A 25652-nucleotide genomic window follows, 5' to 3' on the forward strand; every position below is an offset into this window, starting at 1 on the left:
CTATCTCCATCATCCCTATTCTTCTTGGACTCCTACCTTCGTTCATTTACTTCCCCAGCCCCATGGGCCCTGGGGACTCCTGACTCTGCACCTTCATTAACAGGACTCATGAGGGGCACCTGGGTGCCTCAGTAGGTTGAGCATCCTACTCTTGGTTTTGGCTCGGGTCATGATCTCAGGGTCATGGGGTCAAGCCCACGGTTGGGCTCTGGGCTCAGCATGGAGCCCTACTTAAGAGTCTCTCTTTCCCTCTCCCACACTCCCTGCTCCCCACTCACGGGCTCAGGTGCTCTCTCTCTCTCAAATAAATAAATAAATGGAAGTCTTTTTAAAAAAAAAGGACTTATGAAATATTACTCTCAGACAGGGGCACAGGTAGTCTCCATCCAGAAGGGGGTGAAGAAAGGAGCAGGAAGAGAACTCATCTTAACAAACGCTAATTCTCTCATCCAAGGCTACACAAGACATCATGGGGAGTCAGAGGTAAAGGGAGCCCCAAGACTTAGTATCCCCATTTTCTAGGGCCCAGCTCTTTCAAAGATCCTAAAGCTACCTCAACTCCTAACAAACTGTATGTTCCATAAGCATTTACTGATGAAGGAGGCAAGAGATTACTAAGGAATGTCATGGAGGAAGTAAGAAGGATAGGCAAGGTTTCATGGGTCAGACCGGACATCTTGAAATCATGCAACTGTGCAAAACCAAACCAAACCAAACGAAAACAAACCAAAACAAAACAAAACAAAAAAACCACTTTGTTTTTATAGTGATGATTTTCCATAATTGGACAACTTCTTTACTTCATATTACCAAGGAAAACTTCTTTAATATTATGATTTCTTTTCTATTTTTACATTTATTTATATTTATTTTATGCAGAATTTACTCCCAAGCCCTAAGTTTTTGTTTCTTCAGTTTCTTCTGTGATGTTTTCTTCTTCTTTATTTTCTGTGCAACCTCGTCTTCTGGTTTAGGAATAATCTGCTCCTTTTCAGTCAGGATCCTCTCGGTGTGGCCGGGAGAGCTCATGTATGGGTTAATCCGACCATGAGCCCTACAAGTTCTATGCCTCATCTTAGGAGCTTTGTTCACCGGGATGAGCTCAATGACCAGAGAATCTATATCTAAACCCTTAAGTTCAGCATCACTCTCTGCATTTCGAAGCACTTGCAGTCAAACTCCAGCACTCTATTTGGGCTCCCCACCCCGCGTGCGGCCCCACAGCTTAGTCTGAGCACAGCCACCAGCTCCACCATCGTAGTGACAGAATGCCACCCATTGCTTCTGCACAGTGACATCCTTCAGATACTTGGTGGCTTTTACGATATGCCACCGATATGGCCCAGACAGGTTCATGTGTGTTCTTAAAGTGAACATGAAGATCTGAACCCCTTGATTTGCATGACTTTGTAGGGTTTTCTGAGTCGAGTAAATAGCAAACTATTTTCAGAGATCACCTCAGGCCACTTTTGGGAAGAAGTGATTTTTATTTTTACGTAAACAGGAGGGGTGTCTGGGTAGCTCAGTCAGTTAAGTGTCTGCTTTCTGTGCAGATCATGATCTCACGGTTGTGGGATCGAGCCCTACGTCGGGCTCCCTGCTCAGAGGGGACCCTGCTTCTCTCTCTCCCTCTGCTGCTCCCCCTACTTATGTGCTCTCTTTCTCTGTCAAATAAATACATAAAACCTTTTTTTAAAAAAGTAAACAGGAAAGCATGATTTCTAATGTCACCTTGTTGCTTCTACTGTTGAACCTTGTCATATGGAAAACAACATAAAATAGGGAAAGGGGATGAAAATGAAAAGGTAGAAACACTGACCCTTCCAACGTGCCACACACTGGGCTTGCTGAGTCCCATGTGCTCTAACACGAGATCCTCATCACTCCTCACTTTAGAAATCAGGAAACAGGAGTGAAGTTGGCCAAGGTCACAGAGCAAGTAAGGAAGTAGCTGGACCAGGCTTGATTTTTCAGAACCGATGGCCAATTACCAGTGAGACACACTGCTTCATTTTTTGGGATTATATTGCATGGATTCGGGATAGAGTGCATAAGGCTGAAATTAAAACACCACATATTTACTGTGACATTTTCATTCACCTAGGCAATTTCTGCTTCCCCTTCACATACCTAGGCAAGGCCTTAGTTAGAGGTCTGCAGTTCACCAGAGAGCCGAAATTTTAAATCTGATTCCCAAAGCTGTTTCTGTAGAATGCGGTTGCAGAAAACGGAAGGGGCAGATGTCAGTATTAATGCCACTGCACTGAGACAATTTCTGGAAATGTCGCCTGAAAGAGGATTTGTTCTAACTACTGATGGCTGTCTGGGTTCTCTTACTGCCTTTGGCTGTAGAGGAACGAGGACCAGCCAACCATTCAGGCCTCCCCTCGACCAGGGCTCTCCACCCAGCAGTTGGCTACCCCATCTGGCACATTAGCAAGCAGCCCTGCTAGAAGGGCCCATAACCGTGTTCCTAGACACCGGGATAGGACTGTGTCCACAATAGGAAGTTACTTGTGTCTTTTTAAAAAATCATCACGGAAGTGTCCTCACAGCAGGAAACCTGAAAAAGAGGGGTAAATGCCTCACACGGTGTGTCAGGAGAAAAGTGAAGGACAAAATTGCGACTATTTTATTTCCGCATTATTTCCCTAAGCCCCTTTGTTGTCCAGACCTTTCCGTCCTTTCAAATGACAGGTAGCTTCTGGCGAAGCCTAAGACAGATGGCAATGCAGAGTCCTGGCAGCCGAGATAAATGGGCATAATATCAAGCACCCTGCATACAGCTTCGGAGGCTCACGACACCCCAGCTCCTTCCCAAGGCCTCAGGAAGGGTCGCTTGCTAAAATAATTTTCTGGTTAACAAGAAATCTATGCAACATTTCATGCCCGGCTTGTTTCAGAAGCCCCCTCTGAGGGATCCACGCTATGCATTTTAATTTAGGTATACGCGTTTTGTTTTTTAATAGAATGAACTGCGCATAACAACACATTTCGCAATATGAAATGAAAAGCCCTCGCTACAGTTCATCCACTGGAAGGTTTTAAATCTAAATCCAGAACAAATAAAGCAAAATAAACACAGCAGGACTCCAACTTTCCTCTTCTAACATTTGGTAATTTGTTTGGCCGTGGAAGGAGCGGAGACGTGGGGCTGGGAGGAACTGGAGGAAGCGGCGAGGCCCAGGACTGCCACGACCTTCCGCTGCACATCACAGTATGTAAGATGCTGTCCTGAATCCCTCTTGGTCATTTTGCCACATTTGCTGGAAATCAATCGTTTTGCAATCAGCTCAGATTTCAAATAAACTTTGAGAGGCTTGTTGCCATTGCAGCATGTAAATGGGCATTTCAGATCCATTTGAAAACGCAGCAGGAGGGCTAATTTGGAGATAATGGACATTTTCTATTTGTTTGTGTTTGAATCCACAAAGTTTTGTACAGCTCCGGGAACTTGCTGGTTAACGCAGATTTTCTAACTAAAGCTCCGTCCAGAACCTGGCAGCGGCCTCCAAGCACACGCTTATCCCAGGGTCTGACCCAGTAGGAGAAAGGTCCAGAGCACTCACTTGAACCACCCATATCACACGAGGGTGCAGAGCATGTCTTCAGAAGGCTGTGCTCTGTGTCGTATCCCCAGTGTCCATGCTGAAGACCCTGAAGAAGTGAGGAGCACTGAAGACGCTGAGGGTTCTAGGAAGTGGCCCCCTACCCTTCCTGCTCTCAACGGATAGCATTTGAGGCATCAGCAGCCTCTGGCAGGCTGATCCACCGCTCCTTGGAGAAGGAGAGGAGGAGGAGTTTGACTAGTGGGTTCGGGCAAATGACACCTCTTTAGAGAACATTTTGCATTTAGACCCATCATGAACATAAACTTGTTTTGATCCACAAGCATGGGAAATTACAAAAATCTAGAATTGAACCCTCACTTTCTTTTCCTCTGTGATATTCATGCAAATCCTCTTCCTTGCCTGTGAAGTCACCTGCAATAGGAAACTCATTGTTATTTGTCCCCATCAGTCTGAACATTAAAGAGATTGTAAATGAGGCTGCAAAGACACCCTACCTTCTATTTTCTAAATCCTAGTCATCCTTCAAGATCCAACCCTGGTGAGCCTTCCTGAAGTCTTCCCCAACCACTCACAGCTCACACTGATTTTCCATGGATGTTAGCTTCAGTAGCCTGTATTTTTCAGGTCTCTCCCTAACCTGGTTTCTGTAAAATTGGAGAATTAAAACAGAAAATAAATATGGGGCAAAATATCAACTTTGTTACCAAGTGGTTTTGTTAGACTAACCCCTAGATTTATTCAGGCAGACCTGCTCCCAATATTAGGCAGCCCTGGACCAGGGCAAGGGATAGCTACGTGTCCAGGAGAAACATACACCTTGGAAGAGAAGCATCCAGGAGAGCCCATGCCCTATGTGGACAAGGTAGCCCCCAAGAGGAGGAAGGATGGAACTGTCCAGAGCATGTTTCACCAATCACATGGGTCTCTACTCCCCTCCATAGCGGCAGAGTGAATAAAAGGGAGAGAAAAGCTGGTGTGTGTTCAGGAAAATTCTTCCTTGAAGAGGCCAGAGAGGAGAAAAATTTCTTCACCTCTGGCACATAGTTCTGTATTAAATTTCTCCACACATGTTAGCTCTGTCCCTTTATCTGATTTTTAAGCTTCTTCGCTGTAAGAGCCATGTCTTACACATTTTGTATCACTCACAGAGGCAACCACAATGCTGTGTAAATAATGAATATTTAATAAAGATCTGTCTTTAAGAGGATTGATAAGAGCAAGAATTGTACAAAGTTAGCTGTTCACATTTGTGAAAAACAACTAAACTACAGAAATTCAAATCTTTTTCATCAATAGTTTGACTAGTTTTGAGCCAGGTCCCAGGTCAAATCCTCATATCCAAAAAACCTTACCTAAAACCACACAGCCTTATTATTCTCTATTGTAAAAACCCCTCGATTTCATTCCTAGGAACACATGAGCATCCAAAGACCTTGAGTATAATTTGGCAGAAGCTCATTCCTCACACACTCAGAACCTAAATATCTCTTCCCCTTTAATGAAATATCTGTAGAAAAAATTTCAAGATTTGGTTGAAAAAAGAAGAGAAATACATACCCAATTGCAAGAAATAGTGCTGGGAACTACCACTTACGGTGCAGACACAGGTAGCATATCCTCAAATTCCTCCAATTTGGTTGATGAAAATTTTGCAGTTACGCCACAAGCAGAAAGAAGAAAGTCTATACTCTGAAGAGATGGCCGACCAGCACAACCAGCAAACAGCGGGTGTAAAATTCCTGAGTGTTTACACACCATCTGCCTGGATCTGAAAAATGCAGTTACAGGCATAAGTGGAAATATCACCAATGCAAGAAATTCAAAACTGGCATGTCCTGAAAGTCAAGCTCTAAAGGTTCCCCCAAATGAGAGTTGATAAGATGCTACCTTCTTTCTGCACGGATTGCAAGGGCGCTAGTGAAGCTGTTGATATATATTGGTCAGTGTCCTCTCCCGGGAAGAGGTCATTTTTAAGTATCCCTAGAAAAAAAAAAAATGCAGCCTGGAGACAAAGGCATGCATGCATTGATCCATACCTAACCAGGAAACTATCTTCTATGAAGGACGATCTGCAACTCCGAACCATCAGCAACCAGAGACAATCAATAGAAACACTCTGTAACACTTTATATCAATGTTGGTGGCTTCTGTCACCTCTAGAGGTGCCTCTGAGGAACACCCTGGGAAAGTGGCCTTCCTAAGCAGGCATTAACTGCCAAATACTCAGGGCGCCTGAATGGCTTAGTTAGTTAAAGTGTCAGACTCTTGATTTCAGCTCAGGTCATGAGATCGAGCCCCATGTCAGGCTCTGTGCTCTGTGCTCAGCTCAGAGTCAGCTTGAAATTCTCTCTCTCCCTCTCCATCTGTCCCTCCCACCCCCACTCATGCACAGTCTCTCTTTCTCTCTCTCAAATAAATAAATAAAATATTTTTTAAAAATAATAAAACTAACCAAGTGCTCACTAGCAAGCCAGCCTTAAATGGTGAAGTAGAAATCATGGAAATACTCTCATGAACTGGCTCCAAGAAAAGTCACCAAAACCTACCCAAAACTCCCCAGCTGCTCTCTAAACCATTAAAAAAATTTTTTTTTCCCTTTGACTTAATGAATTCATGTAGTTCTTTCATTTAAAGGACACTTATATATTCCTCATTATGTGTCAAGCAGGGTTTTTGGTGCGTTGTTCCTCTTGCCAAGCCTATTAAGTGATACTCTCATTGACCCTATTTTATAGTTGAGGATATTGGGCACAGAGAGACTAAGTAACTTGCCTAACATCACACAGCTCCTAAGTGAATTGAACACACATGGTTCAGGCTCTTGAGTCCATGCTGCCCTCCCTACGTGTGAAAAATGGAGTAACCCTCCTTGGTCATGGTCATAATGGACAGGCCCTAGTTACCTCTCACTGCAACTGCTAATGTAAAATGTGTGTACACATATGGTCAAGAGGGGATTACACACACAATATAGCATTCATGCTTATGCTATGAACATTTGGAGCATATTAGAATATATTACAGTCCATTAAGTAACTTAGACATAAAAGGGTAAGATAATAGTTCTCAAACTGTGGCAAGAATTGGAACCCCCCCCGGAAGACTTGCTAAAACTCAAACAGCTGGGCCCCCATCCCATAGTTTCTGACCGGTCAGGTCCTGAGGATTTGTTTCTAATAGCTTCCAGGTGCTTCTCCTGCTGCCATGGGAAACCTGTATTGGCCTGCTTGGGCTGCCATAACAGAACACCAATGACTGGGTGACTTAAACCACAGAAATTTCTTTTTCTCATAGCTCTGGAGATTGGAAGTTCAAAATCAAGATGGTAGGTTTGGTTTCTGCTGAGGCCTCTCTCTTTGGCGTGCAGATGGCCACCTTCTTGCTGTGTCTTCACAGCGCCTTTCCTCTATGTGTTTTGAGTCCCTGGTGTCTCTCCCCCTTCTTATAAGGACACCAGTCATATTGTATTAGAGCCCCACTAGGGGCCTAAGTTTAACTCAGTCATCTCTTTGAAGCCCCTATCTCCAAATGCAGCCACTTGGATTTGGGCCTACCCGTATGATCTTAACTCATCTAACTTTTCAAAGGCCCTATCTCCAAATACAGTTACAGTCTGAGAGACCAGCAGTTGGGAATTCAACATACGAATTTGGAGAGTACACAATTCAGCCCAGAACAGTGCCATACTTTGAGAACCACGGCTCTAGAGAATGCAACAAGCACATGTGAAGGGCATGTCCTGGCCGGGAACCCCATGAAGGCAGTCCCCACTGTGTGCCAATGAATTACATGTGTTCATTGGAATCTGCTTTTATTGGAGAACATCACTTCTGCCTCTCACTCCAAGCCCCTGCTGTTCTGACCAGAGCAAAATAATTGACAATAATCCTTTCTCTACCCTTTCTCTGAACTTTGGGACCCACATCCATAAAGCCAAGAAAACCCATGTCTGCATGAACTGACTCATGAAATCCAAGAATCAAGCCACTGTAGGTAAAAATAAGACTGCTCCCTAAGAGCTAAGCTATAACTATAAATTTAAAAACAGATCAAGGTAGACATATGCAAAGTCAACTTGAGAAAAATGCCTCCCTATCTTAATTCTTTTGGACTGCTATCACAAAAATGTCACAAATTGGGAATCTTGCAAACAACAGAAATTTCTTTCTCACAGTTCTGGAGGTTGGGAAGTCTAAGATCAAGGTGTCAGCAGATTCTGTGTCTGGTAAGGGCTCGCTTCTTCATAGACAGCTGTCTGCTTCTGTGACTTCACATTGCAGAAGAGAATAGAGACCTCTCTGAAACCTCTTCTATGAAGGCACTAAGCCCGCTCATGATGGCTCCACCTCTGAATCTGGGGAGGACACAAACATTCAGGCCATAGCATTTCAGACCTACAAATCTTGATTTTCATCAGATTGAAGCTGTTTAGACACTTAAAACACAGTGAGTCTGAAAGAAGGTAAATCAGCCCTAGAAACATAGAAGGAGAGAGAACTCCTAGAAGCCAATAGTGGTGGGTTCATTTGGGCAGCATCCAGGGACCAGTGAGGGAGGTAGTTAGTCAGTCCAACTTGAATCCCAATGCACCTGATGTATTGTCTCTTTTCTGGAAACATATGCATTGGACCATGCCAACAGAGCTGATGACATGAAATGTTTGAGTCATATTAAGTCTCCTAGCCTTGCTTCCACAGTCACCAAGCAGCATTCTGACAATTTGGTTTCTCTTGCACATAACATGTCTCCAGGGAGAGCATGCCCGATCAGGCCAACCAGGAATTTCTGGTCCCATGGCAATTATTTTTCTCATATTAAATTATTAAACTGGCATTCTGACTTTATACAACAGCCTGTTGAGAACTTTTTCCATGTAAGTCCAGTCAACTCAGAAATACCAACAAGACCTGTTTCTGACTTTGGAGCTCAAAGAGCCAGACCCTGATCCCCCCAGGTATATGCCATCTTATGAAGACTCCTGGTGACCAGGAACCCAATTATGCAGCACCCTGAATGAATGACCTTGACAGGATAATTAACACACTTGAGGGTTGAGCAATAGGATCACACTTAAAGGACAAGTAAAACATAGAGCAAAAAGGACAGACTCCTGAATTAAACAAACTTGTGCTTAAACTCCGGTTCTACAACTTGCTAGCTTTGTTATTTAACCGCTGATTCTCAATTTTCTCACTTACAAAATGGAGGAAATGCCTATGTATAAATCAGCAGTTCTGAAAGTGTAGACTCTGGGTGTCTTAGTTCGGGCTGCTGTAACAGAATTCCATAGGCTGGGTAGCTTATAAACAACAAAAATTTATTTCTCACAGTTCTCAAGGCTGGGAAGTCCAAGATCAATGCCCACAGTCTCTAGTGAAAACTAGCTTCTGGGCAGTCCTTCCGTTATGTCCTTGCATGGCGGGAGGGGCAAGAAAGCTCCCTGGGGTGTCTTTTATAAGGGTGCTAATCCCATTCACAAAGGCGCTGTTCTCTTTCAAAGGCACCCACCCCCTAATACCATCACTTTGGGGGTTAGGATTTCAACATATGAATTTTAGGAGGACACAAACATTCAGTCTATAGCACTGGACAAGCAACAACATTTCTAGGAACTCATTAAAAATGGAAATTCTTGAACCCCACCCCAGACCTACGGAAACAGAAACTCAAGATGAAGCCCAACAATCTACATTCTTTTTTCTTTTTTTTAAGATTTATTTATTTGACAGAGAGACAGCCAGCAAGAGAGGGAACACAAGCAGGGGGAGTGGGAGAGGAAGAATCAGGCTCCCAGCGGAGGAGCCTGATGCGGGGCTCGATCCCATAACGCCAGGATCACGCACTGAGCCAAAGGCAGATGCTTAACAACTGAGCCACCCAGGTGCCCCCCAACAATCTATATTCCAACAAGCCTTCCAGAGGATTCTGATGCTCTCTAAAGCTTGAGAAGCCCTAAGATGGGTGTTGTGAAGATTAGAAATCATGCGTACAGGGGCACCGGGGAGGCTCTGTCAGTTAAGCACCAGACTCTCAGTTTTAGCTCAGGTCTTGATATCAGGGTCATGAGTTTAAGCCCTATGTTGGGCTCTGTGCTGGGCGTGGAGCCTACTTAAAAAATAATAATAATAACAGCAACAACAATAAAATAAAACAAAAAAGAAATCATGTACACAAAGTAGCTAATATAGTCCCCGGCAAATACTCTCGATATTTTGGCAGCTCTTATTATTACTTCAGGGAATTTGGAGAATGAAGGATTCTCCCATGATCTCACCACCCTAGTAACAATTTCATTTCTTACTTGGCCAAGAACATGTATTTTAAACATGCTGTCAGGGTGCCTGGGTGGCTCAGTCGGTTAAGCATGTGCTTAATGATCAGTTCAGTTAATGATCTTAAGTCCTGGGATCGACCCCCAGGTCTGGCTCCCTGCTCAGCGGGGAGTCTACTTGTCTCTCTCTCTGCCCCTCACCCCCGCTCATGCTCTCTTTCTCTCTCACTCTGCTCTCTCTCTCTCAAATAAATAAAATTGTTTAAAAAATAATAAAATAATACACATGTTGTCAAGTTACTTGTATTTGTTCAGTTTTTATAGATTTTCCCTCTTAGCATAGATACTTTTTCATAGCCTTCAAATGTCGATGGCTGCCCAGTTTCCCATTAAGTAGACATGTCATAATTATTCCTTAATTTTGAGGCATTATACCACTTCTAATCTTTCAAAAGACATCTTTGGCATACAAGTTATTCCTCTCTTGGAACATCTCAAACTCCTGAACAGAATATCATGTCACAGAGAATGAATTTGTGTGAGCATTCTAGAAACACACAGTTATGCCAGTGTTTTCACGGGACTGTCCCCGACTAGAAAAGTATCTCTTGGAATTTTATTAGGCAGAAAAATGGTTACTACTACTAGAAAATTTTTTAATTACTACCAAGTTTGAATATTTACATTTGCTACAATGTGATGTAAATATAAACTGTTATTTGAGTAGTTCACAGAAATTCACAATTGTTCTCTCTAAATCCATAGAAATGGATCTTTTGTAAATCTAAAAAAGTTGCAATTCTGAATTGGTTGAAAACTGATGGATTTCTTCATTCTTTTATGTGATAGAATATATAAATAAACAAAACTGAAAATAGATTCTGTTTATAGTCTTGTGTTTATATTTTTTTTTAAAGATTTTATTTTATTTATTTGACAGAGATAGAGACAGCCAGTGAGAGAGGGAACACAAGCAGGGGGAGTGGGAGAGGAAGAAGCAGGCTCATAGCAGAGGAGCCTGATGTGGGGCTCGATCCCGCAACGCCGGGATCACGCCCTGAGCCGAAGGCAGACGCTCAACCGCTGTGCCACCCAGGCGCCCCTGTTTACAGTCTTGTGTTTAAATCTTAAAGTACCTTGTAAGTTTTACTATTGATACATAATTCTAAATCCTACCTTGCATTAAGTTAATGTATGCAACATATGAACAAAATGGAAAACAATATAACATTAATGTTCATATTCTCAGTAAAAACAACCATGTATTTTGAACAAAAAATAAAAACACAGTATTTAGTTGTGGTATAATAAATTTAAACATGCAACGGATGCAGATATCCATACATGCTTCTAAATTACTCTACTAAGAATATATATGAGCTGAAATACTAGTATTTTTGTTGCTGCTATTGTTATCATTATCAGTAAGAAAGATACTGTGTTTGAGAATGTAGTTTGCTGCAATTATAATTGGACAAATACTTATTCCTAGTTGTTGTCTTGCTAAGGTCTTGGAATTGTATGTTTAGTCTACCCTTACGAGAAGGGAAAATCTTGAATTCATTTTTATTAAAATTAGAAATTCAAATTTCAGGCCAAGAACTATGAACTTCAGTTTCAAACTTTAAGCAATTGCAAAAAATATAAAAAGTCAATAAAATAAAGAGATATATTATGAGATCTAATAAGAAATTTCAACAAGATTTCTAGAAACAAAATCAAATTATAAAAAACCAATATTCATTTATTCTAGCCATAATCAAATAGAAAATAATACACTCTTCCCAAGAAAGTGTTCAGGAATTATCAACCTAAGAAAGAACACAGAAGATTTTATGTCAAATTATTTTAAGACAGTAACTATAGGAGATAAAAATGGATATGAGTTAGTTGGGGAGCTCAACCATGTTCATGGATATAGTAACAATCAGTAAAGATGCCAGTTTCTCCAAAACAACTTCCAGACTTAGTATAACCCCAAACAAAATTTCTGGTTTGAGGAGCATGATAAATTCATTCCAAAATGTATATGGCAGAATAAAAGAACATAGATAACCAAGTTAACTTCGAAAAGCAGCAAAAAGGGAGGACTCACCCTACCAGGTATTAACACATATCACAAAGCGTTGGTATTCACAATAATTCATGCAGAGGAAGAAATATGTAGATAAACTGAGTAGAACATACATAGAATAGACACATACAGGCAGGCGCAGGCACATAGCACACACCCAAAGGCACTTGATTTGTGATAAAGACAGGTACCACCAAGTACACATTATTCAGTAGATGTTGTTGTGAAGACCTCTCCATACCTCAACTGTTCTCACCCTGTGCAAGTCACCACAGTCCTTCCCCTCGAGTCCCACAAAAGCCTCCTAGCTGGTCTGCCTGCTTTTTCTTCTGATCTCCCTCAGTCTCATTAATAGCGATCCTGTGGAAAACATAGCCAAATCATTCTATTTTTTATTTTGCCCAGCTTTATGAAGATTGACATGTAACATTGTGTAAGTTTAAGGTGTACAGCCCTCATATGCTGCAACATGTTTACCACCCTAGACTTCATAGCTTGTGTTTTTAAAATACCAACTTACATGAAGACACAAAAAAAAAAATCTTTTCTGGACCAATCCAGTTAGGCAGAGAATAATAACTGGTAATTATTACACACTTTCTACTTTAGGCACTCTTTGATTTATACGTATGAACTCAATCTTCACAACAAGCCTAAGAAGTAGATGCTATAATTACCCCCATGTTAAAAAGGAGCAGAGACGGAGCGCCTGGGTGGCTCAGTGGGTTAAGCTTCTGACTCTTGGTTTTGGCTCAGGTTGTGATCTCATGGGTCCTGAGATCGAGCCTCTCCAGACTCAGCAGGGAGTCTGCTTGAAAGATTCTCTCCCTCTGCCCCTCCCCCACATGTACGCACACCCCCCCCAATAAATAATCTCTTTAAAAATTAATTTAAAAATAAAGAGGCGCAGAGGTAAAGTGTCTCACCAAAGGTCACAAGTTACTTAACCTCTCTGTGTAGAAGTAGAGTCAGGATTCGAATCCTGGCATTCTGGCTCCAGAATGTTTGGGCAAGGTTTGCGGCACCAAAATATCGTTTACTAGACTTTCAGATCCTCCACGTGGTTTCAATTAATTAGAAAATCAAATCATGGATGTTCATAGTTGATTTTACAGCTATTTTTCAATTTTATGGTAGGAGGGGATTATTATGAAATGTATTATAAAAATCCAACATGTTGCTTGAATTTGCCCCAGCTTTCTGATGTCTGCCTTGTTTCTTTACATTATTCTCTTCTGCAGTCTGTTACGGAGACCTTTCCTTGGTTCCTCCTTCCTCTTCCCCACAAGAGGTCAAATTGCTAAACAGGCCTGCACATTCCAGGTCTGTCTCCGTGCCTGGCTGGGAGGCAGCAGCACAGGTCTGGAAGTGGGACAACACATCGCTCTGCCTTGCTCGAAAGGGGACCGGCTGGAAGGGTAGGCTAGTGCAGGCAATCAAGCTGACGTGGGCTGAGGGGATTCAGTCTGTGGGACGCAGTTTGCAGTTGGCTGGCAGTAACCCAACAGCCACTAAAATATTTTAAAGCAAGAAGAATAAAAAAGCAAAGTGCAAGAGGGACCGCAGAGCGCAAGTGTGTGTGTGTGTGTGTGTGTGTGTGTGAGAGAGAGAGAGAGAGAGACAGAGACAGGCAGAGAACATTCAATGTGTCAACATTCCCCTCTGTGTTGAACAAACTATGCATTTAGATAGGCTTTGCCTGAAGCATTATCTAAATTATCCAAGAAGTCAGGGAAATTAACCCAACCTTCAAAACAAATATTGACCTGTGTGTCCATGACTTAAAAGACATAAACTCTGAACATGAATAAATAAACGCATCCTTCACATTTTAGGTTGAGGTTTTGGGGCATTTGGTAGGCACAAAGGGAACTGACGATGTATTTGCTATTGACAACTGACATTATTTCTTTTTCTGGTTTTATTGAGGTAGAATTGACTTATAACACTGTTTAAGGTGTGCCACCTAATATATGTATATATCACAAAATGATTACCATAATAAGTTAACATACATCACCTCACATAGTTACAGTTATTTTTTCTTGTGATGAGAACTTCTAAGATCTACTCTCTTAGCAACCTTCAAATATATTATACGCTATCATTAACTATAGTCACCATGCTGTATATTACATCCCTAGAACTTATTTACCTTATGACTAGAAGTTTGCCTTTTGACCACCTTCACCCATTCCCCCCATGCTCCACGACAACTGATGTTGTTTCATTTGAAATTTTAAAGAGTGTATCAAGAACCTTCTAGAATTATCATAGATAATACTAATTGAAAGTTCAATACATGTGCCAGATACTGAACTATCTACTTGACCTGTAATATCTAATTACTAATATAATCCTGTGGAAAAAGGAATTGCTATCTTCATTTCATAGCTGGGGAAGCTGAGGCTCAGAGGGTTTAAGATATTTGCTCGTGCTAGTAAAGAGAGGGAGACAAGGATATGAATTTAAGTCCAACTCCAAGCCGAGGCCTTTTTTAAAAATACATATTTATTTTAGCAGTGAAAGATTTGCTCATTTGCAAAAACAAGGTATACAAGATAATAATCAAGGATAACAGAGTGAACACCTATGCCCCATTATGTAGCTTAAGAATAAAACCACTACTACAAATACAGTTAAAGCTCCCATGTTCATTCCACCCCCTCCCTCCCTCCCTCCCAGAGGTGACCATAAACCTGAATTAGGTGTTTACTGTCACAACCATCCCTTTACATTTTTACTACACACGTTGGTGCACTTAAGCAATATGTGACATTGTATTGTGTGCTTCTTTAAACTTTAATAAATGGCATATTGTAATCATCCTTTTACAACTCATTGTGGTGAGTGTGAAATGCATCACATAGCTGAGCCCAGCTCTCGTTTATGTTCTCTGCTGTATAATATTCCACTTTGTAACTACATCATGTTCTTCTCTTGCCAGGCATTTAAATCACCTTCGACTTTTTATTATTACAAATAACATCATAGTGAACATACTTTCATTTTTATTCTTTACAAGAATTTGTCCAGAGTGTATAACCAGAAGTAGAACTGTGGGGTCACAGCACACATGCATCTTCAAATTCACCAGCTGGTGCAGAATCACTGCAGACTGGGTGGTCTGATTGCCGCTGCCATCAGCAGGGCTTGGCAGGACCCGTGTCCACATCTTCACCAGCACTTGGGTTTCATCGGAGTGTTTCATTTTTGTCAATCTAAAAGAGGGAAATGGCATCCGATTGAGCTTTCAGTTTGAATTTTTCCTCATCACTAGTGCAGTTGAGCTGCTTTTCCTCTATTCATTCACCTGCTCAGGGGTTTCTTCTTCTGGGATCTCTATTCATCAGCCTGAGCCAAGAAGGTATGAATGCATGACTCCTCCTGAGGACAACAAGTGGAGCTCAGGGCTCAGTAGTGCAGAGCCTGGCCATCTAATGGAGCTGACAGGCAGGGACTAATAGCAGCCACTCCACAGGGCAAGCGCCATACAAGCCCATGAGGAGAGTGGAGGCAATGGACAAGGGAAGGCATTCTCAGGGAGACAACCCTTATGCTAATGGCTTGAGAATTCATGGCAGCCAAGTCCAGAGGAAAGAGTATTTGCAAAGCCATGGAGGAACAAAGAAACTGCTATGTCCAGGAATATAACAACTAGCTCTAATTGGTTGGAACGGAGGCTGTTTGAAGCAGACAAGTGACTAAGAAGGTGAATGGACGGCCAGACCTCGAAGGTTTTGTATTCTGTGCTAAGGAAGTACGCGACCTGGAGTCACAGGGGGTCATCTGCGGATGGTGAGTGGGAGGGTGTCAGGATCAGATCTATGTTCTGGGGTGCAGAGACGGGGGGGGGTGATGACTAGCAATGAGAACAGCTGGAAGGCTACCACAGGACTGCTGAAAGCCTACACTAATGCAATGGCAGAAAGGCCAAAAGAAGGAAATGAATTTAATAGATATCTAGACCAGGGAATCAATAGAACTTGATGGCTTGTTTGAAGGATATTGTTGGAGTCTGAAGAATTCGTAAATAGCATTTCCCATTTCCAAGCCCAATTCCAAAACCAATGAAGACACAGTCATAGGTGTCAGGTAGATGAATACTGAAATATTAGCTTTATTACCAATAAAGCCTCCGTAGCAGGATCTGTCTCAGCATGCAGCACAGCGGGCTTACTAACACCAGACGTGAAAAAGAACCATGTATCCTCCCAGGCACGGGCCCTGGACTCCTGGGGGACATCCACGCCTGGGGGCCCGTCAACAAGAATGCAAACCCTCCGCAGGCAGGTGCATGCGTGCAAGAGGTGGAGGAAGGGGCTGAGCCACTTAGGCTCAGTTCTTTCATCAAAACCTACCAACCAGGTGAATCATTTCTCCTCCAGGGAAGAATGTGTGTAAGGGTGTGGAGGGGAACAGAAGCCAGGAAAAGGGGGCCTCCGATGAAGCCCCCTCCAATTTAAGGAAAGAACGCTCTCATCTCCAACAGATCGTCATCATAATAAGACCTTGTCTTGGAAAGTAGCTATAGGACAGTGTAGCTGACCAGAATGGGCTCAAATCATGTGTGGTTTTAGAAACCGACAAAAGGATGAGTGGAATGAATGGTGTGTGATTACAACTGGGGCTACACCTTGGGTAGTAACGGTAATGCTCAGAGCAGAAGCGGTTTCTCTGTAAAACAAGCCAGGCTCAATACTGTACTGGATGTTAGCTAACGGGAATTTAAATAAAAACTTGAAACTAAAAAACAGAAGAAAAAAAAAATCGACAAAAAATAAACAAGCAGGCGCAGGTGAAGCAGGAAAGAACATGATGTTTTCCAGCTAAGTGACAATGGGACTTAGTTCTAAAAACTGCAAGGCCAAAATCATACTGGGTGGAGGAAATATTCCTTCCCCTTCGAGACTGAACTGCGTTGTTTCTTAAAAAAAAAAAAAAAAGTCTTACTTGGCAAGGTCGCTTACTTCTTAAGGAGACAAGTAAGAAAATCAGCCACAGAAACTTCTTGGTAGGGAAACAGAAGAGCATTCAAAGCATCTACACTGGCCCTCATGTACAGAACCAGGACCTGCCCCACTGCCTCCCAGGAGCCTTTGGTGAATCTTGAGGCATTGGTCATTGTTGCAATAGCAGGAAAACCCCCCATAAGGCGAAACTACTACCTTAACCCCACAGAGTGCTGTTTGTGAGTATGCCCAGCTCAGGGGCTTGAAGAAGGAGTCCCATGTGGGAATGGAGCCTGAAGAGAAAGTGGGGTAGATCAGGGGAACATCCTGCTAGCAAAGCTCTGCATCTGAAAAGGCCTCCCCACTTTCCGCAGTTTCGAGTAAGATAGAACACACACTGAACCACTCTCCTGAGATCCCCTTGCCCCTTCCATAAAAATTTCATGAACTTTCCTAATAGGCCTGTGCGGTTTATGGAGCAGAGATCAGAGCATCAGGGAGACTCCGGAAGTTGGAGAATTCATCCACATCCACCCTCTGGCAGAAGTCCCCCAGAGACAGGCTGGAAGGTGGGATCACTAAAGGGAAGGGGCAGTGCGAGGAAGATCCCCAGGTACTGGGGAATGCTGTGCTCCTTCGCGGCCTCCCTTAACCCACATTACGTAGGGAGGAACACACTCCGGGAGAAAGCAAAGAAGCACTCATACCCTGGGGCCACACATGAATGCCAAGGCAGCATGCAAAGCTCATTGCTACCTCCTGGCTGGACACATCTCAGTTGAGGAGGAGGTAAGGTCAAAGCGAAGAGGAGCAGAAAGGAATAGATTCTCCAAGCACATATAAGGCATTGAGTGAGACAGTGTTCTTGAACCTAAAGATAAGAGAAACAGAAAAACATTTGCAGATCCAAAATCCGATAAGTATCTGCAAGATTCAAGCCATAACCCTTTCTAGAATCTCATCCACTGAGTTTCTTCCAGAATTTTTTTCAGGAAAAAATTGGGGTCTTTCGAAGGGCCATATGCACCCCAATGTTCATAGCTGCATTGTCCACAATAGCCAAATCATGGAAGGAGCCGAGATGCCCTTCAACAGATGACTGGATAAAGAAGCTGTGGTCCATATATACAATGGAATATTACTCAGCTATCAGAAAGAACGAATTCTCAACATTTGCTGCAACATGGACGGCACTGGAGGAGATAATGCTAAGTGAAATAAGTCAAGCAGAGAAAGACAATTATCATATGATTTCTCTCATCTATGGAACATAAGAACTAGGATGATCGGTAGGGGAAGAAAGGGATAAAGAAAAGGGGGGTAATCAGAAGGGGGAATGAAGCATGAGAGACTATGGACTATGAGGAACAAACTGAAGACTTCAGAGGGAAGGGGGGTGGGGGAATGGGATAGACTGGTGATGGGTAGTAAGGAGGGCATGTATTGCATGGTGCACTGGGTGTTATACGCAACTAATGAAGCATCGAACTTTGCATCGGAATCCGGGGATGTACTGTATGGTGACTAACATAATATAATAAAAAAAAAAATTGGGGTCTTTGGGTCTTCGCTACACTTCAAGATTTCTATAAAACTGGCTCAAAGCCTCCCCCAATGCTATTGGTCTTTGGAAATACAAAGACTTCCCCATGATGTCTGCAAATTCCCAGGTGGCCAGGCTCTCCTGGGCACTGTGCCTCCAGGCTCCGGCTGAAATCGATCTATTTCCCACAACACTCACAAAGCATGAATTCAGACCCTTTCTGGATTTCTACAACTCAGAACATGTGTGGGTTTCGCACAATTTACTGAAGATTTCAGTGAGGCAAAGATGGTTTATACCGCAAGGATGCTCATCTCCTCAAATGGAACCAGGAGGGGCATCATTCTTACAACCAGCTGCAGCCATAAGACCAGGGCTTGTTCCTGGCCCTGCCCCCTACCCAGCCCAGCTGCTCTTCAGCTCTTCACGCTGCTTCTGTGTCCCCATCCTTCTTCCTTCTCTCCCTTCCCGTCTTCCTCTCAGGGGGAAAAAAAATCCTCTCCTGTTGCTTCTGTCCTTGGGGTCCCAGCCCTCACCTTCACCTCAGCCAGGTATTTTTTTAGAACAAAGACAATTCTGTCCTTGAAATTTGATGCCAACTAAGTGAGGCCAACGTTAGGGTGATGTACATGAGGCCCTTATCTCAAACACAAACATTTGAAGGGGCATCGAAAAACTCTGACTCAAGATGTGGAAAATTTTAATGCGGTATTTTTTTAAATATAAAATGAATACCAAAAAAATGTCTGATGAACAAAATATCAAAATATTAAATAAAGATAGACTGTTGTTGTTTATTTGCTACTCTGTGTCATTTTACAAGGGAAACCTAGTTTCCCATCAGCCCACACTTCCCAGGCAGGGGGGCCATTGGGTCCCCGACCCAGTGAGTCTATGGGGGTGGACTATGGTGTGAAAACAGATTGGGCAACACAGGGTTTTATATATATTCAATTGTTTTCAATTGTAGAGCTGTAGTAACTTTTTCCACTTGTCTCAAAATATGGGAGGATATTTTGTTTAGTGTACCTGGAGGCACACAGTTGTCCTTTGGCCTCAGGCTCCAGTATGGCTGGCAGGGTACCCCACCAGGGCTGCAGCTAAGGCAGTAGTCCTGCTCGCCTTGTATGAAAGCGCAGCAGGCCATAGTGGGTAAGAACTCTGAGTCAGACGGAGCAGAGGCCCAGCTCCTCAACCGCCCACTTCCAGTGAGTGCGTGATCCATCTTCTCTCAGGGTCGGTGTCCTCCCCCGGAACACATAGGCAGTAACAGTGCCTGCTTCCCAGGGTCATTTGAGGATTAGATAAAATATTGATCACCAAGTGTCCAATAAACATCTTCTGTGTATTGCATAATAGCTGGGACAGGCAAATAAGCTGGGACAGGCAATGTATCTCCTCATTTAATGATGTGCCCACTCAGTTGATGATGTTGTTTGAAGAGGATCTTCTCAGCATACCAAAAAAATTGTTCATTAGTAATAAATGGTACTGCGACTTATTCTTTCCCTCCACAAGATTCTCATCAGTCTTTTAAAGTCCCTTTTGATGGGGCGCTGGGTGGCTCAGTCAGTTGGGCATCTGGCTCTTGGTTTCGGGTCCTGAGATCGAGCCTGGTGTCAGGCTCCGTGCTCATCTGGGAGTCTGCTTGAGATTCTCTCCCACCCTTCCCCCTGCCTCCACTCATCTCTTAAAATAAATAAAAATTTCAAAAAATAATAGTAAAGTGCAATTTGAGCAAACCCAATCCAAGACTGCAAAACAGAGGCTAAATGGGGAAGCATCAACATATACACAAATCACCTACTTGCCTAACAAAAACAATGGTTTACTTTGTATCTACCATGTGCTTTAGGTGAGATGTTTAACAAACTCTGACCTTACACCAACCCCACGAAGTTTCACAACTGACAGAAGGAAGCCCAGAGAGGAGAAATAATGTAGCCATAACTGACAATGATAGAAGATTTGATCATTGTTTTGCATCGGCCTGTTCATGCACTAGGGGTACTTCTTTTACGTAATCCTCTCTTTTTCCCAGGGATTACCATCAAAGAGAGATGAAAACAATTACGGTCATAGTTCTCAGAGGCTGAAACATATTTGTACCACTGCGGAGCCATGTGTATTTCCCCTCTGGTGAAATTTTCTGACTACAAGAGTCAACCTCAGGATCAAACCTTTGACTATAACAACTGAAAAGTTGCTAAGAGAGGTTAAGCACAACTTCCTTTGTGTTCATCAAATAGGTTTCAAAGTAACAAAGTTCATACCTTTTCGACAAGCCCTGAGAAATTTAGGGCTGCTAATGGAAGCTCATCAGGAAGAAAAATAAGCTGGGAAAATATCTTTTGTCATTGCCTCAAAAGTAGGAAGGAGGCTAGGGACACATGCAAATGAAAATATGTGAATAAACTCACTATAAATTCATTTGCGAACCAGGAGGTTTGAGCAGTAGGGGCTGTTGATGGCCCAGAGGTTGTCTCATTCTTTTTCTGCCCCGATTTACTTGGAGCTTTTCTTTTCTTTCCTTTTTTTTTTTTTTTCCTTTTAATGCTCTAACATTGATGATATTGTTTAAAATCAGCCTGGGACTAGAGACAAAAATGGAGATGCAGTTATAGAAGCATGAACAGCTGAACCATGAAACTAATACGATCAAGAAAAGTAATAGAAAAATCCTAGAGGCTGGTTTACAAAAAAAAAGAAGAAGAAGACAATGCTGAATCAGAATCTTTACTGCTGGGTAAATGAGCTGGAAGGACCATTGCTGGAGGGAAAGTAATAATTATTCACACCAACATTAGCAGGGACACGGGTTAGGTGTGGGTAGTATACCTTTCCTTTAAGGCACCAGGCCAGGGCAAGGAGAGGGCATACTGCTTTGCTGTGACAGTCTTCATTTTTTCCCCACCATCCCTGTGGTGTGGTCAGAGGGATTTCTAGGACCCGGTTCCAAGTCTGAGATCAGATTTGGAACAGAATTCTTGCTGCCTTCTGAGATGCCACAGAGCCAGCCGGAAGTCCTAAGCCCCTGTGACAGAGCCACATTCTGCTTGGTATGATTCCATGCTCAAAGCCTTCCAGGGCTGCTGGCCAAGGCTGTTCACAGAGAAGGGAGGCAGCCTCACCAGGGCTGAGATGAGGATGTGTTAGAAAATGCAGGACAGAGCTACACCACTCTTCCCTCCCATGGACTCAGGGGGAAAAAGGCAGAACGAAATTGCAGCCAGAAGTTACTTTGCATTCTGGGCACACTCCTAAGATGTGAGACCATCAGGCAGCAAAATGGGCCCTGCAGACATCAGTAATGTAGTAAGGAGGACACACAAGGAGAAGTGAAGCAAAGGCAGTTCCCATGGCTTTACGTGCAGATTCCAGAAGTTACTGCCAGCACATTGAGTCCAGAGTCACAGGTGAGTGCCCCATGTAAATACATTCTCCCCGGGCAGCCTCCCCCATCACACACCTACAGGGTCTCCTCCTATGGGCTTCCTCTAGCACTGGAGACACCTGTGGCTTCTGAGCTACTTCCTCGCCCCTTTAGGTTGTGCCGGGACCTGACTTTATTGAACCAGCTTGAAAGTAACAAGCAGTGGAAGGGACAGATCCTGCGAAGGAGCATCAGCTTTCAAGGAGGTGCCTCAGCCAAGGTCACCACGCAGCCTGCTGGGGGCTACCACTGTTAACCAGGGAGGCTCCGGGGGAATCTGGGGATTTGCTGTTCTTGGGTGCATCCCCCAATGTCCCCATCCCAAGCTTCAGGGGCCCACTAGTTCCCTATCAGGGCCTTGACTCTGACACAAGAGACCTGCCAAGGCTCTTCATTCAGCCTCCCCTACAACTGTATCCTTACAATTCCACATGCCTTCCCCAAAGCTAGAGCAGACGACAGTCTCCTTCAGAGCTGTCATAGAGACCTTCTCATTACAAAGCACGTTGTGAGTTGGACATTGATTGCACTAGACTACTGTTGTCGTTTTTTTATTTTTTTAAGGCTTACAATGCAGTTAATAGAAGCCATAGCACTCTGTCTACCATCCTCATCACTGTCATGCCCCATATTACTCAATTGACATTGTTCCCCGTGGCCCAGGGCTTCCCCCTCCACCTGCACAGAAGGTGAGAGAAAGCCTGAATAATCACAGTATCGTTGCATGTCAGGGAGATCACCACCTCCCGCAGCACAAACAATGAGATCCTTAGTGCCATCAGGCTACTTTGTCACCCAGCTGAAAGGGCTGCTTCCCTCTGGTTTATATTCTGCACATTCCTCCCCCATGGAACATTCACAAGATTCCTCCTGCACGTGTTCTCTAAGGTCCTGAATTCCTTTGGCATGTAAGCTATTTCTTCCTAGATGGGAGATTTAGCCTGGGTTCCCCAGAAAGTAAAGCCTGAGCTAGAGGACTTGTAAACTAGCATTTAATTACAGGGTAGGGTTCAAGGGAGCAGGGGTGAGGAGTAAGCCAAAAGGTGTACAGACCAACCAAGCTGCCAATATGCATCATTCCACTGGCCACCACCAAGTGTGACTGATTGCTTGATTTGCAAGACTGCACCTCTGAGGAATGGAGAAGATGGCGGAGGAGTAGGGGACACCTTTTTCAGCCGGTCCCCTGAGTTGAGCTGGATACGTACCAGACCAGCAGGAATATCCACGGAATCAGCCTGAGACGCAGGAAGATACATCTGGATCTCTACAAATGAACATCTCCAGTGCTGAGTATCGAGGTACGAAGCGGGGAGCCGTGAAACCGCGCACAGATATCGGAAGCTAAACAGAAGGGGGAGGGAGCCGCCGTGTCAGGGCGCCGGGAAGCGGTAGCCACCTGCAAGGGGGAGCGGACAGACCGCGGACCCGCACGCTTGAGACAGCAGGCTGAGAAGGGAGCTCCGGGAGCGCACGCGGGACGGCTGGCAGTTGGCGGGCCACCTGCACGGGGGAGCAGGCGGACTCGCGGTCAGCACCCGTGAGACACCAGACTGAGACGGGGAGCTCCGGGAGCCCGCGCGGGGCGGCTGGCGGCGGGCGGGGTTGGAAACACAAAGGACAGAGACGTGCCGGCCCTGGAAGTGAGGGCTGGGACGCCGGGTGTGGGGCGCACAGCCCGGGATGCTGCAGGGTTGAGCAGCACCAACAGAAACAGAGTTAAAGTGGCCAGAACATCAGTGGAGAACGATCCGCGATCCCTCTGTTCTGAGACAGAGGCTGAATTTCAGCCGCTGCTGCTCTCTCAGAAGAGGCATAGCAAACCGCCAGGGAAAGCCGCCAGAGAACAAAAGCCCGGAAATACCGGCTCACAGGGTGCCCATCCCCATCCCCCCTCGCAAGGGACACAGAGACTCTACCCAAACAGGGTTTTCTGAGTACCGGCAGGCAGGCCCCTCCCCCAGAAGGCAGGCTGAAAAATCAAGAAGCCCACAACCCGGAGCGCCTGAGTGGCGCAGTCACCAAGCACCTGTCTTCGGATTAGGGTGTGTTTACAACGTTCCGGAAAGGAGTCCCTCATCGGGCTTCTCCACCGGGAACCTGCTTCTTCCTCTCCCACTCCTCTGCTTGGGTTCCCTTTCTTGCTGACTGTCTCTCTCTCTCTCAAATAAATAAATAAACTCTTTAAGGAAGAAGCCCACATCCCTAAGATCTCTATAAAACAAGGGCGCACGGCCTGGGTCCCAGTCAACACTTGGGCTCTGGACAACCCTGCAATCTCTCTTCATCAGAATGACGAGAAGGAGAAGTCCCCCCCAGCAAAGAAAAGATAATGAGTCTGTGGCCTCTGCCACAGAATTGGCCTCGGCCACAGAATTAATACATATGGATGTATCCCAATTATCAGAAATGGAATTCAGAGCAACAATGGTCAAGATGATGAGTAAACTTGAAAAAAGCATCAGAGAAAGCGTTGCTGAGAATATAGAATCCCTAAGGGCAGAAATGAGAGCGAATCTGACAGAAATTAAAAATTCTATGGGCCAAATACAGTCAAAACTAGAGGCTCTGACGGCCAGGGTCACCGAGGCAGAGGAACGCGTTAGCGAATTGGAGGATGGGTTAGTAGAAGAAAAAACGAAAATAGAAGCTGGTCTTAAAAAAATCCACGCCCACGAATGTAGATTACGGGAGATTACTGACTCTATGAAACGATCCAATGTCAGAATCATCGGCATCCCTGAAGGGGTGGAGAAAAACAGAGGTCTAGAAGAGATATTTGAACAAATTGTAGCTGAAAACTTCCCTAATCTAGCAAGGGAAACAAGCATTCGTGTCCAAGAGGCAGAGAGGACCCCATCCAAGCTCAACCAGGACAAACCTACGCCACGGCATGTCATAGTGCAATTCGCAAATATTAGATCCAAGGATACAGTATTGAAAGCGGCCAGGGCAAAGAAATTTCTCACGTACCAAGGCAAAGGTATCAGGATTACGTCAGACCTGTCTACAGAGACCTGGAATGAGAGAAAGGCTTGGGGGGGCATTTTTAAAGCTCTTTCAGAGAAAAACATGCAGCCAAGGATCCTTTATCCAGCAAAGCTGTCATTCAGAATTGATGGAGAAATAAAGACGTTCCAAAATCGCCAATCATTAACCAATTTCGTAACCACGAAACCAGCCCTACAGGAGATATTAAGGGGGGCTCTATAAAGGTAAAAAGGCCCCAAGAGTGATACAGAGCAGCAAGTCACAACCGATACAAAGACTTTAAAGAGAAATGGCATCATTAAAATCATATCTGTCAATAATCTCTATCAATCTAAATGGCTTAAACTCTCCCATAAAACGCCACAGGGTTGCAGATTGGATAAAAAGACATGACCCATCCATTTGCTGTCTACAAGAGACTCATTTTGAACCCAAAGATGCATTCAGACTTAGAGTAAGGGGATGGAGTACCATCTTCCACGCAAATGGACCTCAAAAGAAAGCTGGAGTAGCAATTCTCATATCAGATAGACTGGATTTTAAACTAGAGGCCATAGAGAGAGATACAGAAGGGCACTATATTATTCTTAAAGGAAGTATTCAACAAGTGGATATGACAATTATTAATATATATGCCCCCAACAGGGGAGCAGCAAGATACACAAGCCAACTCTTAACCAAAATAAAGAGACATATAGATAAGAACACAGTAATAGTAGGGGACCTCAACACCCCACTATCAGAAATAGACAGAACACCCTGGCAAAAACTAAGCAAAGAATCAAAGGCTTTGAATGCCATACTCGACGAGTTGGA

The 25652-nt window shown here is 43.9% G+C and overlaps 1 protein-coding gene and 1 pseudogene across 8 annotated transcripts in view; both read right to left on the reverse strand.

Annotated features, from left to right (window-relative positions):
• Positions 1-290: 290 nt before the first annotated feature.
• LOC100482568 lies at positions 291-1526 on the reverse strand (annotated as a pseudogene).
• A 1094-nt stretch (positions 1527-2620) lies between these two features.
• Positions 2621-25652, reverse strand: part of ASB3 (ankyrin repeat and SOCS box containing 3) — a 171753-nt gene continuing 148721 nt past the window's right edge. For 2 of the 8 annotated variants that reach the window (XR_004624890.1, XR_004624886.1), the window contains 4 exons: positions 7745-7926; positions 5460-5552; positions 4067-5340; positions 2621-3983 (listed from right to left, as the gene is read on the reverse strand). Coding sequence is in view for 1 of the 8 variants with exons in the window: in XM_034659131.1 (XP_034515022.1) it covers positions 15134-15138 (5 nt within the window). In the remaining 7 variants the exon portion in view is untranslated. Of the gene's footprint in view, positions 3984-4066; positions 5341-5459; positions 5553-7744; positions 7927-14582; positions 15139-25652 lie in introns of those variants that run through there. The other 6 variants (XR_004624887.1, XR_004624888.1, XR_004624889.1 and 3 more) reach the window with 6 other exon arrangements.

This window comes from Ailuropoda melanoleuca, chromosome 4 (assembly GCF_002007445.2).
Source record: "Ailuropoda melanoleuca isolate Jingjing chromosome 4, ASM200744v2, whole genome shotgun sequence".
NCBI classification, from domain to species: Eukaryota; Metazoa; Chordata; class Mammalia; order Carnivora; family Ursidae; genus Ailuropoda; species Ailuropoda melanoleuca.